Genomic DNA, 14,760 nt, shown 5'->3' with positions numbered 1-14,760 from the left:
CCATTTGTTAAATCTAGTATATCACTTTAAATGGGTTAAAGTCATATTTATATGCGTGATTAGATAAAGTTGTAATAATAAAGATATTGTATGGGATATGTGAATAACAGGCCTAACGAACCATAATGTTATTTTCGACGAAAAAGCGTAACTGCGGCGTAAAAAATCTCGAGCAATAATTTATTAAAATATAACCGTAAGTATATATAACAGAGCTTGCTACCTATAATGAAAAATAATACTACATTAATTATAATAAATCTCAAACAAGCGTCTAAAAATTTGTTCCTACCTGACTGAACTAAACTTTTTCTCACTTTTAATTTTCAAGCGCAAAAAATAGTTTTCATATAAACTTGGAAGTGCCTTATTCTATTGTATACACCCGTTAGTTATTGATATCAAGTGAGCACTATTAATGCTGGATTCTTATAACAATTTACGAGAGTCTATAAACTCATTGCAGCTCTATCAGGATATCCTTTCTTACTGGAAAACTACTTTATACCAATTTTATCAGTACATCCAGCGGTTTTAGAGATTTCGTGATGAGTGAGTGCAATACCTTTGTTTTTATCTATACAGATATAGTTTTTACCTACATGTATTCGTCGAATAATGGACGTTGTACTGTAACTAAGTGAAATTGTTAAAATCCGATGTATTCGTAATTCGTTCACGATAATTCCATTTTCATACGACATTGCGATTAACGCAAGTCACTTCTGTTTATACAAAAAGTTTTCTTGTTTCTGTCGACAATGAATGTCTAAACTCAAAATGTTTTGTATTCGACTGTAAATAAAATGCAATATAAAATCATCCTTTCGGGTGTTTCGACAAAACATAAGATTAATTACAGTTCAACAAACTCGAGAGCAAAATTCAATAAAACAAATAAGTTTTGTGACGTAAATTAATTTTAAGTCCGTTTCATAAAGATTTGGTAAATAAAAATTTGATTAGTATACGATTACTACTCTAGTCGAAGAATTAATCAAAATTTTACATACAATAAACTATAACGAAGTATTTTATCATACTCGGCTTTTACAGTGATTCAAATTAACAAAAATAAAAATGCGTGATTTACTAAAAATTCATCAAATGATAAAAAAATCAAGCACTGCTATCAATGAATAAGAATTATTGTGTGTAAATATATTTTAAAATTAAAATAAACATTTAGATTCCATGAGAGATAGAGGTTCCATGTGATTTTTTTCTATCGGATTTAACTTAGCATTATTACAACACGCTAACAAATTAGCATAATATATCCTGAGAAATATCCAATATATTTTCTGCTTCTTCTTTTAATCCGTGGTTTACATAAAGTAATTACAGACACTTAGAGCCAATTTTCACAACCAACCTATCGGTAAACCATTACTCCCTTCCTTAATATTCATTTATAATTAATTTTATAAAAGAAAACAGATACTTGCAGAATCGAGCAGTGAAGTCTGAATTTATTAAAAATATACACTTAATAGAAATTAAAATGCTAATTTGTAATTATACCTTCCTCTCACATACACACTTTACATTCTATTTTTTACAATTGTTTTTTTCGTTGTATTATAATGAACATTTAAAAGTACATGAATGATAGAAGATCGATTTATACAAATTCTGGATTCTGATTGATTCTGATGATGGAATCGCCCAACACCTAACACCTGTAGTCAATGGATTACTCCAATCCGCAATTTCAAGCCTACTATAATATGCTACCAAAATTAATTGGCTCTACAAGAATTTAACTTGTGGGACGTTAATACAATGAGACTGAAGGCAGAATATTTCATTACCATATAAAGGTATTAAGTACGTATTAATTACAAAGGATTAATGTGCTTGGAACAATGGCGATACTTTATATAATAATACAAATTTCGTGTTTTTGGATGACACCGGGTGCACCTTTGATATTTTATATATCCTTTGTTGCGTTGTAACGGAAGTTATTAAAGTAAACCATTGACGAGGTTAAAAATGCGTAAGAAATCGTGGTTTATAGAATAGAAATTATATGATAAGGAGGTTTGTATTCCGCCTTACTGTAGCGACGCCTTATTTACGACACTTTTTCTAATCCTTAAAATTTTCAAATATTAAATTAAAATTCAAGATTTATTTTGTTTTGTGTAGTGTTGTCAAGAGTGCTTAAATATATTTAATGCCACACTTACTGAGCCGCGAAAGCTTGTACACATCAGCTGTGTTAATGACGTCGATGTACAGCTGGAATTCCATCGGTGCCTTGTTGGAATTGTACATCATCATGGCCGTCTTGAATGCGTGCTGCACTTCATCGGAATCCTTCTCGAAAATGAGACCTATAAACAAAAAGTTTCATAAGAATCCGAAAAAGTTCCTGGGGAGAAAAGAACGACACTAGATTCTCTCTCAAACACAAAGAGAATCACGTCAATCTGCTGAAAACCCACGTAGTTAACGAAGAGCATAAGCAAAAATAAAACACAGTCGGAATGAAAACCTCCTGCGTTTTTGGGTACATCGTTTTGAAAGAATAGAAAAAATTCGATGACGGGGCGGGATTCGAACCCGCGTATCTTGCCTAACCGTAGCAAGGCTTAGCCTCTCGGCCACCCGTGAATCCCGCCCTGGAATTCCCGGCCTCGAATTTTTTCTTCTTTTTCAATAAATTTCTCATTTTTATAGCATTTCAATGCGATAAAACTAAAAATTAAATTTGGATTGAATTGAATTGGATATTTTTTAATTCTAATGGATTTTTATGTAGTCCACTCAAGCTGTAAGATACAAAGCGTAACTTACATAGAAAGAAAGTTCGATTTACTCTAAAAAAATTGAAGAACCGCGTAACTGTTTAGAGGATCATGTTTTCATTTTCTTAGTCGTTTTCGAGGATAAATCTAAATTATTTAATTAGTTTATTTCTAAAGAATCTAACATGATTTGATGTTGATGTGTTAACAACATATTTGGCGAGAATCGTCAAAATAAATAAATAAATATATAAAAGTAATAATGTTTCTAAATTTGTATTACACACATCCAAAACTAATCAAGGTTATGTATTTATACGATATAGAATTTTTTTATTTTTCTTTATTTCTTTAATTATATCACCCGATTTCCCACAAAAACCAAAGCATTCGACCAACCGAGTGGAATTTATGCTTTTAAAGAAGAAAATAATAATGGGTCTTAAATCATATTGTGACATTAACTCCCTACAGAGTATTTACCTATCCTGAAAATATATTTTCTCTTTCGTCTTCAATCTGTTAATTCCAAGCTTTATGATAGCAATCTCTCAGCAAAAGGTCGGCGGGTTTGGTTATGGAGTCTCGTATCAGTTGCAGACATTTTTTTAAATAAAGTTTGATGCAAAAAGGTGCAGTGCGCAATAGTACGCAGGAATGAATCTTGATATTGCTTATTAAAAGTTCTCTTCCATATTATTTAAAAAAAAATGTAGTTGCTTTTAAGGAGCAAATGAAAGACCTACATTTGTTATTTTTCAGCTATGTTTTGATATTATCTTGTTACATTACTTAAAACATGATACTCCTCTCTGTATTGCGTGGTGTTTAATATAAAAATCATATATTTTTTAACAGACTTAATAATCATCATCATTATAAAATCATGTCAAGAGTTGGAAATTGTGACGTGTCGTCGATGTTTTGATTCACCGTTTCGTGCTGTGATGGTGTGGACAGTATGCACATGAATTGAAATATCAATTTATCTCTCTCACGTTTGTCACGTCTCTATCTGTTGATTTTTCGATTGAAGTAAAAGAAACTCAATTGAGGTGGAAAATATTAATCAATTGATAAGTGCTTTCAAATGACAGAATATTTTAAAAGGAGCTGTTTACCATTATTCTAATTTAAACGATATGCGAAGTCCTTTTATTGAGTAGTGTCGATTCAAAGCAACGCAAACGATTAAACCGCAAATTATTGTGATAACGCGCGCATTCGCATTAAAATAATCAACACAGCACTATATAACACTATAATGTGATTAGTAATCCAATAATATCACAATTAAATATTCCGCACAAACAATTTTAATAAGAGATATTGCAACGAAGCGTCATTATCATAATGGGCTTAATAACATTGTTTATTTATGAATATTGAGGTCATATCTCATTTTGTGTCCACCAAATGCTATTACTCGGTTACATTTTTTAACCGACTATCCCTACGTTTATATTTTTAAGGGCCGTACATCTAGCTCTTTGGTTTCTCAATCGATCTGAAAGGATTTTGGAGTGATGCAGCGCGTTACACTCCTCTCCTGTGGGCTATCGTGGTATAGGTCTTATCCCACTTATAAAGTTAAGTTGATCATACATTACTTTTCACTTAGGGTTTGATTTTGAAAATCAAACTGTCAGTTTATTTGAATAAATTTAGGCATTAACTATTTTTATAATTAGTTACTTTCATCTGAACTATGGGTTCTGACGTATGTGTGAACTTACCTCCACTTATTTTTAAACGTATAATACTCGCATTAAATAAAACACTATATAAACAAAATACTATAACAAATGCATGATCAAATATTTTACTTTGATAGATAAGTAAAAAATGTAAAAAAGAAAAATACAGAAGAATAGTCTATATTTTAAGCTAGATAACAGACGTGCTTAGCTAGTTTTGACTATGTAGCGTTTTCTAAATGCTAAATCCAAACGCATGTTTTGGAGACCTACGTGTTTAATGAAAATATCCATAAAAGCCGTGGGAAACAGTCAGTAGTATTAAAAATTATATGTTGATTATATATGATTTTTTTACTCATACTATGGAATCGTTCGTGCGCGTGTTCCATTGGACTTAATCGGATTTATTTATGAATAGTCTAGGTAGATTATGTTTTTGTGCGGTTTAGTGTGTATTTCCTCTAAGTATCTTCAGATATGAAATTTTCCGTTGTTTTCCTTTATGTATTGATACAGGTTTAGGTTGAATTATTTCCCTGTATTTCAAATCAGTTACAAGATTGACCGAAATCGCATTAAAACATTACTTATTCTTATCACAAAAGCAAGTATTAAAGCACCAACGTTGGGATTTCGTTAAAAAGCTTACAAAAGATTCGAAACGCAAATATATAAAGCCAAAAATAAACATTACACCCTGGCTTTAATCGGAGAATTTTGTATTATTGAGGTCGGCATATATTAAAGATAAAAATATATTTAAAATGTCGAAGAACCAAAAAATTGGCCACGTTCTTTATTACTCAGAGCGAGCCAAGCGGCAGTTCGTACATAAATATATTACAATATGAAAAAAATCTTTATGTGAAATATATTCGACTGTAAAACGTATCTGATCTCGTTGGAACCGTGGTTATTGACGCATTACAATCTCTGCATGGATGTATTATATCTTAGTAGGTACATAAGTTAAAATTAAAAATAATGTCATATCAAATTGTCAGAACTAAACGAAATTGAAAGGGGACCATAGAGCAGGCACCAGCTATCAAATAATTTAAGAATTATACAATCGGTTCATCCAGTAAAAAGTTATGAGGTAACAAATACAAAAAATATAGTCAATTTGATAACCTTCCCTCTTTTTTTGACTCATTAGAAGTATGATATATTATTAATATTATTACCATAAACGAAAAATGGTCTTACATTGTTTATTTTTGCCCTCGTTCTATCTATTTTCAGAGTCTTATGTATGTATATAGTTAATTTGATTCAGGCATAGACAACTACCACTTTCTTTAATTTTTTCGCACTTAACATATAAGATTATGGTAGGATATAAAGCATTTCCCAACACAGAAGCTCTCTCCGTCTTAACCGCAGAGTCTAGGTCTGATTTTATTAACAAGCGAGCGACTAAAGATGTGGTTTCAATAATATATTAGGCGAGATGCACACATTGCACTCCGCTCTCAGTAAGTACTCAGGTAAGAGTGTACGTCGAAAAGTTTCCTTATTTTTTTCAAATCTCGCAGATGTCCGTAAGGCATCGACTCGTCCAAATGTTACTTTCTATTTCCAAGCGGGGACGTTTCAAAAGTAAACTGCGATGTTATTTAATTTGTTTTTGTTTGACGCGTAAAAGAATTTCGAAATTTCTTTTCAGACGTACGTTATTGAATGTAAAGACTTTTTTCTATTTTGGATATTTTAACTGAACGATTCATTACAATAATACGATATAAGAATTGAAAAGAAACTAAACAGACTGTCACTCTCCAAAATATGCTTATCTTTGTTAGATGGATGTTTGGTTAAGAAGTCATTCTAAAATTACATTATAATGGTCATACTGAAAATATTTAATAGGGGTTTTATACAATCTACGTACAAATTATACGAGGCTAAACCTACATACACGTTTCTAAACAATGGCGTCGATAAGACAACGGCGTTGTTACCGATCGGAACAAAATTCCTCTTTACATAACCTTTATACCGTTGGGTATTCTTACAACAAAGATTCCAGAGTTTTCGCTCTGATCCTGTGGGATACATTAAAGGGCTCGACAGCCCCGATGCCTCGGGCCAGCTTCTGTACAAAAGGGCAGCCGGTGACATTTGAGGATGGTAATGTCTTTTAAATTCATCGGGATTTGCTAGGCAAAAGATTTGAAACAATAAAGGTTTCACATGGCATGTTTCAACCTATTTTAATGAACTTGAACGTTTAGGTACATTGTGTTTATAAATAGAAGTATTTATGTGATATTATCATGGGTTTTGTAATACATTCATTTTAATTACTCCATCTGTTTACTCTGTTTTTCGGATACATTTATGTAGTTTAAACATTTTTGAGAACAATTTGTTGTCCTACGTTTTCCCATTTCAGTGCATTATTTGAAAGTATTCTTATGAAGTTCGGATTTGGTACTTTTAAAGATTTTGTGTTCAGTCACAAAAGCGTTTCTACATCGTAACAAACTAAATTAGTTTTACTAGATGAAGATAGAGAATTGGTAGGTGCGATGGCCGCGTATGCCATTAGATTGTATACTATTTATAAAAGTTTACTAATAGATCTTTAATATGTATAAAGTACCTGTCACTTTGTTTGTCCGGGATGGACTCTTAAAGTACTCAACCGATTTTAATCAAATTTGCACACAATGTGCAGTTTGATCCACCTTAATGTATAGGATAGTTTATATTATTTCAATTACGATAAATGACTACCGGCTGGGGCGTGCAGCTAGTATAATATAAAAAAAGTTAAACAAAGGAGTTCGACGTTAATATTATCTTGTTTTCCTATACAGTATACATAAAAAATACGTATCGATAAAGAAATTTCTATTTAGGTGTCTTCGCGTGTTTTAATGGTAAAATGAGATTTTATCGCAAACACATTTTAAGAATATGTGTCAGCAAGTTTATTATTTTCTAAAGAAAAGTATTTCGTGTTGCCAGCCGTAATTTATCGAAACCCGTATGAAAAATATAGGCTTTTATAAGGATATACAATATTATGTACTATGTATATTATTATAAATGACAGTTACTGTATGTCTGTTTGGCTAACATGCTTTCACGCCTAATTCACTGAACGGATTTTGATTAAAAAATTGGATCATAAAATCGGTTCACCCAGTAAAAAGTTATGAGGAAACAATCACAAAAAATACAGTCGCATTGGGAACCTCCTTCTTTTTGAAGTCGGTTAACAATTGGCAGTAATTGCTTTTCAATAGGCTTAAAACGTTTCAATATAATAATAATAATTATATATTGAAGATACAATGTTATTAATGATTCTAAACTATAAACAATGATGATTGATGTCGATTGACATTTGATTGTCTAATATGAAACGAGTATTCTCATTTAATATGCCTCTGAAATTATTTTGGGTGTTTATTGAATTAAACACATGTACCTAGATATATTCACTATTATTCAATTAGCATTAAACATACGTTCATTAAGAAGAAAACTATTTCACGTTATTATTCCTCGCAAAAAATTCCTTTGAAATTACTGCGTTCATATAATCATATATTATTTCGATTACATCTTTTTTTTTCATCACCACTTAAATTTAAGTTATTTATAATGCTTTGTTTTTTTATTTCATGTTACAGTCGGCAGTGGAGCTGGTGGGACGCCTGATGGTAAACGCTACCACCGCCCATGAACATTTGGAGAGGCGTAAGTTCCATTGCAGACCTTACGCCTCTACAAATGGATTGCCGACTTTTTGGGAAGGGATTAAGAAAGGATTCGCGATAGAAATCTACTCAACTCACTTGTATACGAGCAAAGACAATTCAATGATCACAAAGACAATTTAAAATTCCCAAAACTTTCCCCCATCGAAGCAATACATTTTTCAAATACCGAAATGGGGTCACAACAGAACTTTGCGATTCATTTCCTATCATTTAACTCGAGTTCAACCAAACAGTAAGTTAGCGAGAACAATGAGCGAATTTTTGATTGATAAGTTCATAAATCTATTCATGGATCGGGTTCCGCTGAAATTACGACACGAGTTGCGTTTGATTCGTGTAATTTAGTTATTCCATTGGCTATTCTGCGAATTATGAAGAAGTGAAGAATATTCTACAGTTGGTAAGTTTAGTTTTTTGTTAAGATCAATAAAAGGTTGAATCTACTCGATTCGAGCTAATATATATTTTCATGTGTGTTCGTGGATAACTTCGTCGTTCACGAACCGAGTTTTAAGATCCTGTTTTTTTGGAAAGGTGTCGGCGTCCAAAATAAGTAAAACATTCAGTTATTATTTTGCATGTGTTCGAAAAAAGTTTATAATTCCATTTTTGCCACGGTTTTCTGCATTCAACCTGTAAATATCCAAAAAGGCATCCACCTTTTGTTAAACATATATTTTCGTTCATTACCAAAAATGACAGAAAAATATATCGAGACGACATTGAGATAGTTTTTCTAATAAAAAAAAAATGACCTGAAAACCGATTTACAGATAGCAGGGCAATCGGTTATCTAGTTAATAACCCTTTTTTCGGTCATTTAGATTTTAGTATACTCATACCGACATGAAATCGTTACTTGGAATAGATTATAAAAAATATTTACAAGAGAGCGCATCCTATTTCTGCAACAATATATTTACAATACATTCGTATATGACATTAGTCACACATTTTAGATCTTCTTTTATACGCCATTGTCGCACGTTGTCCTACGATTTCACAGTAAGGTATTCCCTTACACACAGGAACAAATCCCCCAGTTCTCAGTTAACACAAGTCCTTTGTCAACTCTGGTTAGATCATTAGCTGTTGCAAACAATCCAGCGGATTTATACGGAGCTATGATTGAACATCCTGCGAATGTGTGCAGAATGACGCGGTATTAATCTGTGTCTGTAAATAAATGTGAGGCGTATGTCAGCGTGGCGTCGTCTAGTCTCAGGAAACCGTAGTTGTACATATTGGAGTCACTCGCCGAAATATTCCAGTCATATCACCCTGTATTTGTAGTGGGGTAATGAGATGTAGCTTAATTTAAATGTGGTTCACGCGGGTTATGTTTTGAAGTTTTCATAATTGGATTAAATTTGTTGTTGTGACAAAATGGTAAATCACGGCAGAATGCAAATATATTCGACGAATATACTGCATTATTGCATTAAATGCATTTTTTTATTTCTATAATAGAAGTCATGGTGGGCTCACGATCAAATGCTTTATATTTTACGGATACGCACTTTATAATTTACTTACAATAGACATTATAAAATTAGAAGAAATAATTGGAGCAAACAATTTTTGTATCAACGTCATCTAATATATTAATCTCCACGTTACTACGCTCGCTGTTAAATTGTTCGAAACGCCGGGATAAACGATATAACAAAAAAATCTCATTTAAAATTCGTTAAAAGCTCTTAAATATGTAAATATATATCCCGTATTAAACACAAGATGATATAACAAATTTGTATATAATTAGCACCCAATGAATGCACGAAATCTCCAAATATCATGGAATCCCAAATGTTCGTTTCAGCCTGTATCGATAAATGGAGTAAGGTGCTAATTAATTTCCCAATCGATGTTCACGACTCACACTTGTCGCAATTAAAAATGTCAGCTTAATTTCATCGCCAGTAATTTGATTGGCATAATGCTGTACACAATAGATGCACCTCGTTAATTGCTTAATTACCGATTCACAAATGATGTTCACTAGAGTTTTAATTAAACGGATCTTTATAAGGTGGGAATAGTTTTGATTGTTTACGTCATACTTGATTTGTTATGTGTTTTGTTTACTCCGGAAATTTTTAACAGGTCTTGGATTTATGATGTGACAGCTATTGTTATCTTGAAGATAAAACTTCTAGCTGAGTTGACTATGTCTCTATTTCTACTGCTTTATAAAAACTACATAACTACTCATTGATAACCCTATTAGAAGTGTGTATCCATACAATTTGATTTTATAGCAGAACTAGCTTTTCGCCCGCGGCTTCGCCCGCGTAGAATTCGCTTATATCGCGCGACATGGTAAGGAGTATTTTCTTCGCATTAAAAAGTATGGTTTGTTCTTTCCCACGTTTAGCTCCATCTTCATACCAAGTCATACAAAATCGGTTTGACAATAACGAACTTTCATACAAACTTTCATCCCCTCTTTCAACCCTTTCTACCCTTTTTTCGCGATAAAAAGTATCCTATGTCCTTTCCCAAGTTCAGTTCTATCTTCATACCAAATTTTATCAAAATCGAATCAGTGGTTTAGGCGTGAAAGCGTAACAGACAGACAGACAGACAGAGTTACTTTCGCATTTATAATATTAGTAGGGATAGTAGGGATTTAGAGTACAAAATGATCTGATGATGCCTATTTTAGTTTAGTATTGCGATATGTGTAAATCTGGGTTTGGTCTTCATAATTTCAGTTTGGGTAGGTATTAGCCTTACAAAACAATTACATGGCAATGTATTATAATTTATGTGTATTTTCGCTTCCTAAATAGCTACTATTTGCATAACATTGAGTTACTAAGTAGTACGCTATGGGACTTTTAAAATTCAAACGGTATTTTTATTCGAGTTTTTGGATTGTTATTAAATATGCAAAAAGTTCGGGCAATCAAAAAATTTTAGTGTAAAAGTCTTTCATTTGGGACCAATTTGAAACGGGCTGGCGTTTCTTCGACGACAAGTTTACATATTATTTTTATGTTTATTTTTTCTAAGAATATGCAAAATATTATTCAGTTTGTTCAGTATAAAAACAAATTCTCGGAGTCTCTTTCCTTGTGGATTTATGATAAGATCTATTATGGTAAATATTATGACCTTTTAAATTATATGACGAAATCAAATAATTATTACCAAAAAAATTAAGTAAGCTATTAACAGATATATAATTATTTTAATATATAATATTTGAGACCCGTGGTTATGTTTTCAAACTTTTCATTATATTTTACTTAAACATTCACTTATGTATACTTCTTATAAGGGACTCAAAAAACGCCTCACAATTTTTTATTGACAATTCTTGTAGTACGACCTTTTAAGAAATGTATATGATGTTTTGTAACAATACTATTAAATTGTATTGATAACTTTTTATTTTTGAAGGGACAAAACATAATAAATATAGTTCAGTTATCAAGAAAAAACGAATTATTATTAAAAGGACGACTATATATACATAGGTAATTTTTTGTCACCTTAAAGTGGGGTTTATGCATTAAATTAATACCAGTTAAGATTTATGTTATAATTTGATTTCAACAACAATTGGCTTTTAGCCTTTCACGTATTAGTTTTGTTTATAACATGATTAACAAAAGAAAATACTTTTAATACGTCAGTGAATCATTTTTTACAAACGATAACATAATTTTCGTAATTTAGTCAAAGACAACTCAGGCGATTGTTTTTCTATCAAACGTTTATTTGGGATTGTTACACCAAACAACCTATTATTATGAATTGATTTTAATAATTAATTGTTTGTGGAACCTTCAGAGAAATTGTGGTAAGATACTGGATGAAATAATAAAACAAGATGACATTTTAGTTTTTGGTTCTTATTTTAAATTTGTACAAGTAAATATACTCGTAGTATTGAAGATGGTTCTAGCATTTGTCCCCCCAAAATTAATAATACCTTCCGAATTTTACATCAACACTAACACGAGGTCGTTAAACTAAACATAAATAGTTATGTTAATAGTCACAAGCTTCAAAACCTCAATTCATATTATGAATTACTTCTTTTAATGTTGCTATATTCGACGTACGTTGAATATTTTTTATAAAAGAGCGAATGTACAGCGAAAGAGTATCACGAGTATTAAGACAATCGTAAGCTTTAAATGTAATATTATGTTACGTACCTTTTTCGCATTCACTTCAAGAATTTGTAGAAATGCATTTTAATTACGCCTGTCCTGCTGTTGGGGAAATATTAAAAATTCCTTATACAGGGGTAGAGTAAGAAAAATGGAGAGGTGGGAACTTAGTTAAAAATAAGTAGGTACAATAATATAAAATGCCACGGTTTATTCTCGTCATGTCTAAGTCTTAGGGCTAGACCACCATTTGTTTTAATAAAGTCTGGTTCTTCGAGAAAAATGTGATAATTTATATGACTCACACAGAGTAGGATGGAGCAGAGAAATTGTGAAACTTTTTATGTTTTCAGATAGTGCCTCTTTATTTATTTTCTTCTTGTTACTCGCGCAAATGAACAGCGTCTATTATTACTTTTATTAAATTCTCAACGCTTTCCGATTAAGTTTTAATCGCCGTTTTTATAAAAGCATGTTTTTTAGATATTCAATGTATCTATTGAACCATATCGAGACTTAAGTCGAGGTGGAACGCAGGCTAAAACACATATTTCAAGCAAAAATTGAAGTAAAAAATTTAAAGTGGGAACGTAGGAGCGTATGAAAAAGGTAGGACTATTAGTTTCATCGTAGGCCACCGACAGCTGGTGTAATCCCGATTCAACTGGGATACAAATTTTCCTGACCGACTGTCGGTGACATCTTGACATCTTTGTTGGTCTCTTCATGCTGCGCTCAAAGTAAGGGGGTGTGGTCGTAAGTCGCACAAACTATGATCACTATCGCTAACTGAGCTGAATACACATGAATAGAAATAAATACGAGAAAACGGAGGGGAATTTATTCGTGAATGAAAAGAGTACTAGGCTGAGAAGTTCGTTTGTTATTAGTATATTACGCTGTTGTTATATTGCCTTATGAAAAATTAGCTGCGCCCCGCGGTTTCACCTGCGTAAGTCCGTATCCCGTAGGACAGCTATCTACGTACTAAATTTCATTGCAATCGGTTGAGTGGTTTTTGTGTGAAAGAGTAACAAACACACAAACATCCTTACAAACTTTCGCATTTATAATATTAGTAGGATTCCCGTGGTGCATATCGAGTCAGATTGTAAGATTGTTACCGAGAGTTTAGTTTAATAAGGCTCAGTTACTACAAAGTGAGTCTACCAAATGGATTTATTAAGTTGTATTATATGATGATGTATAGATTGTTGTAATTTTTCAGCAACACGATTAATATAAAAAACAATAACTTGAATAATTCCAAAAACTGACAATACTGTAACTGTCATAGCTATTATTGTTAAAACTTATCTTGTCAAAATTTGACAAAGATCATTATCTCATAACTTTTCGTGTTAGTTTCTTTTGTTTTAAAAAATACGATAAAACGTATGTACTATCAAATATTATCTATGGTAATAATAGTAAAATAGAGAAACGGTTATTTTTGTTTCATTGTCACATAAAAACGCAATATTGTCAATTACTCAATTGTTCATACACGACACAATGGATAAATTAAATCCTTGATAATCTTGGAGGAAACCTCAACATTGCGTAAGTATAACAACATAATTAAGATCAGTATTTGGAATTTAATCATCGGTATACAAATTATGATTAACAGCGCCCTATTAAATTAGTTTCTATAGGAAGATCGCGGTAAACAGGCGTGTTTATAGCTAAATTGAGCGTTGTGTAAGCTCACCGTTTTATACGGGGAAATTTGCAAACGAATATTATCAAGGTTCCGTTTTCATTAGCGCCATTATTAAACGAATGTTTAGTAAAATGTGTTTTCATACTGGTCATAGTTTATATTTATGTACATTAAGATGATAGATATACAAAATTATGCGTGATATAACGAATATTATTGAAACATAATAATTATAATTAATTAATGGTGAACAATAAACATTTAAAGACAAATCAAACTACGATAGACGCATTTCACCCTACACGTCATGTTTTTGTAACCGTTGTAAGGAAAACAAGCGAAATATAAGAGCGGCTTGTAGTCTTTGTGCTGACAGAAATGTATACTCAAACTTTTTCAATTCTACGCTACGGTGAGAGGGCAGGTTCTGTCATTATTAAACCTTAGGCTCGCTGAAAGAAACTCCTACATAGACGTTCCATTTTGTGCCGCTATCTAGACCGCAGGGGTGTTATTACTGACAATATTTCGCGCCTGTGTTAAATGTATGAAAATAGATGTAATTCTTTTGGTTGTGTGCTTACATAATTTTATTATTAATTTATCCTAAAATCAGTTCTTTAATTTATCTTTATTTCAAAATGTTTAGGCTGTTATAGTCCACTTTTTAGTTCTGTAATTAATAGGTTTTATATAAACTATTTAAATTTATAATAATAACAATTAAGAAAAAAAAAAAAAAAAAAAAGAGAGATTACAATGTAGCTGCATATA

General features: G+C 31.7%; 1 protein-coding gene across 1 annotated transcript in view; it reads right to left on the bottom strand.

Annotated features, from left to right (window-relative positions):
• Positions 1 to 14,760, bottom strand: part of LOC119835867 (glutamate receptor 1-like) — a 139,009-nt gene that overhangs the window by 73,723 nt on the left and 50,526 nt on the right. Inside the window, exon 3 of the mRNA XM_038360924.1 lies at positions 2,196 to 2,342. Within this exon, the coding sequence (XP_038216852.1) occupies positions 2,196 to 2,342 (147 nt within the window). The remainder of the gene's footprint in view (positions 1 to 2,195; positions 2,343 to 14,760) is intronic.

The sequence above is a fragment of the Zerene cesonia genome, chromosome Z (genome assembly GCF_012273895.1).
Source record: "Zerene cesonia ecotype Mississippi chromosome Z, Zerene_cesonia_1.1, whole genome shotgun sequence".
NCBI classification, from domain to species: domain Eukaryota; kingdom Metazoa; phylum Arthropoda; class Insecta; order Lepidoptera; family Pieridae; genus Zerene; species Zerene cesonia.
This window is presented reverse-complemented; position numbering and strand designations above follow the sequence as displayed.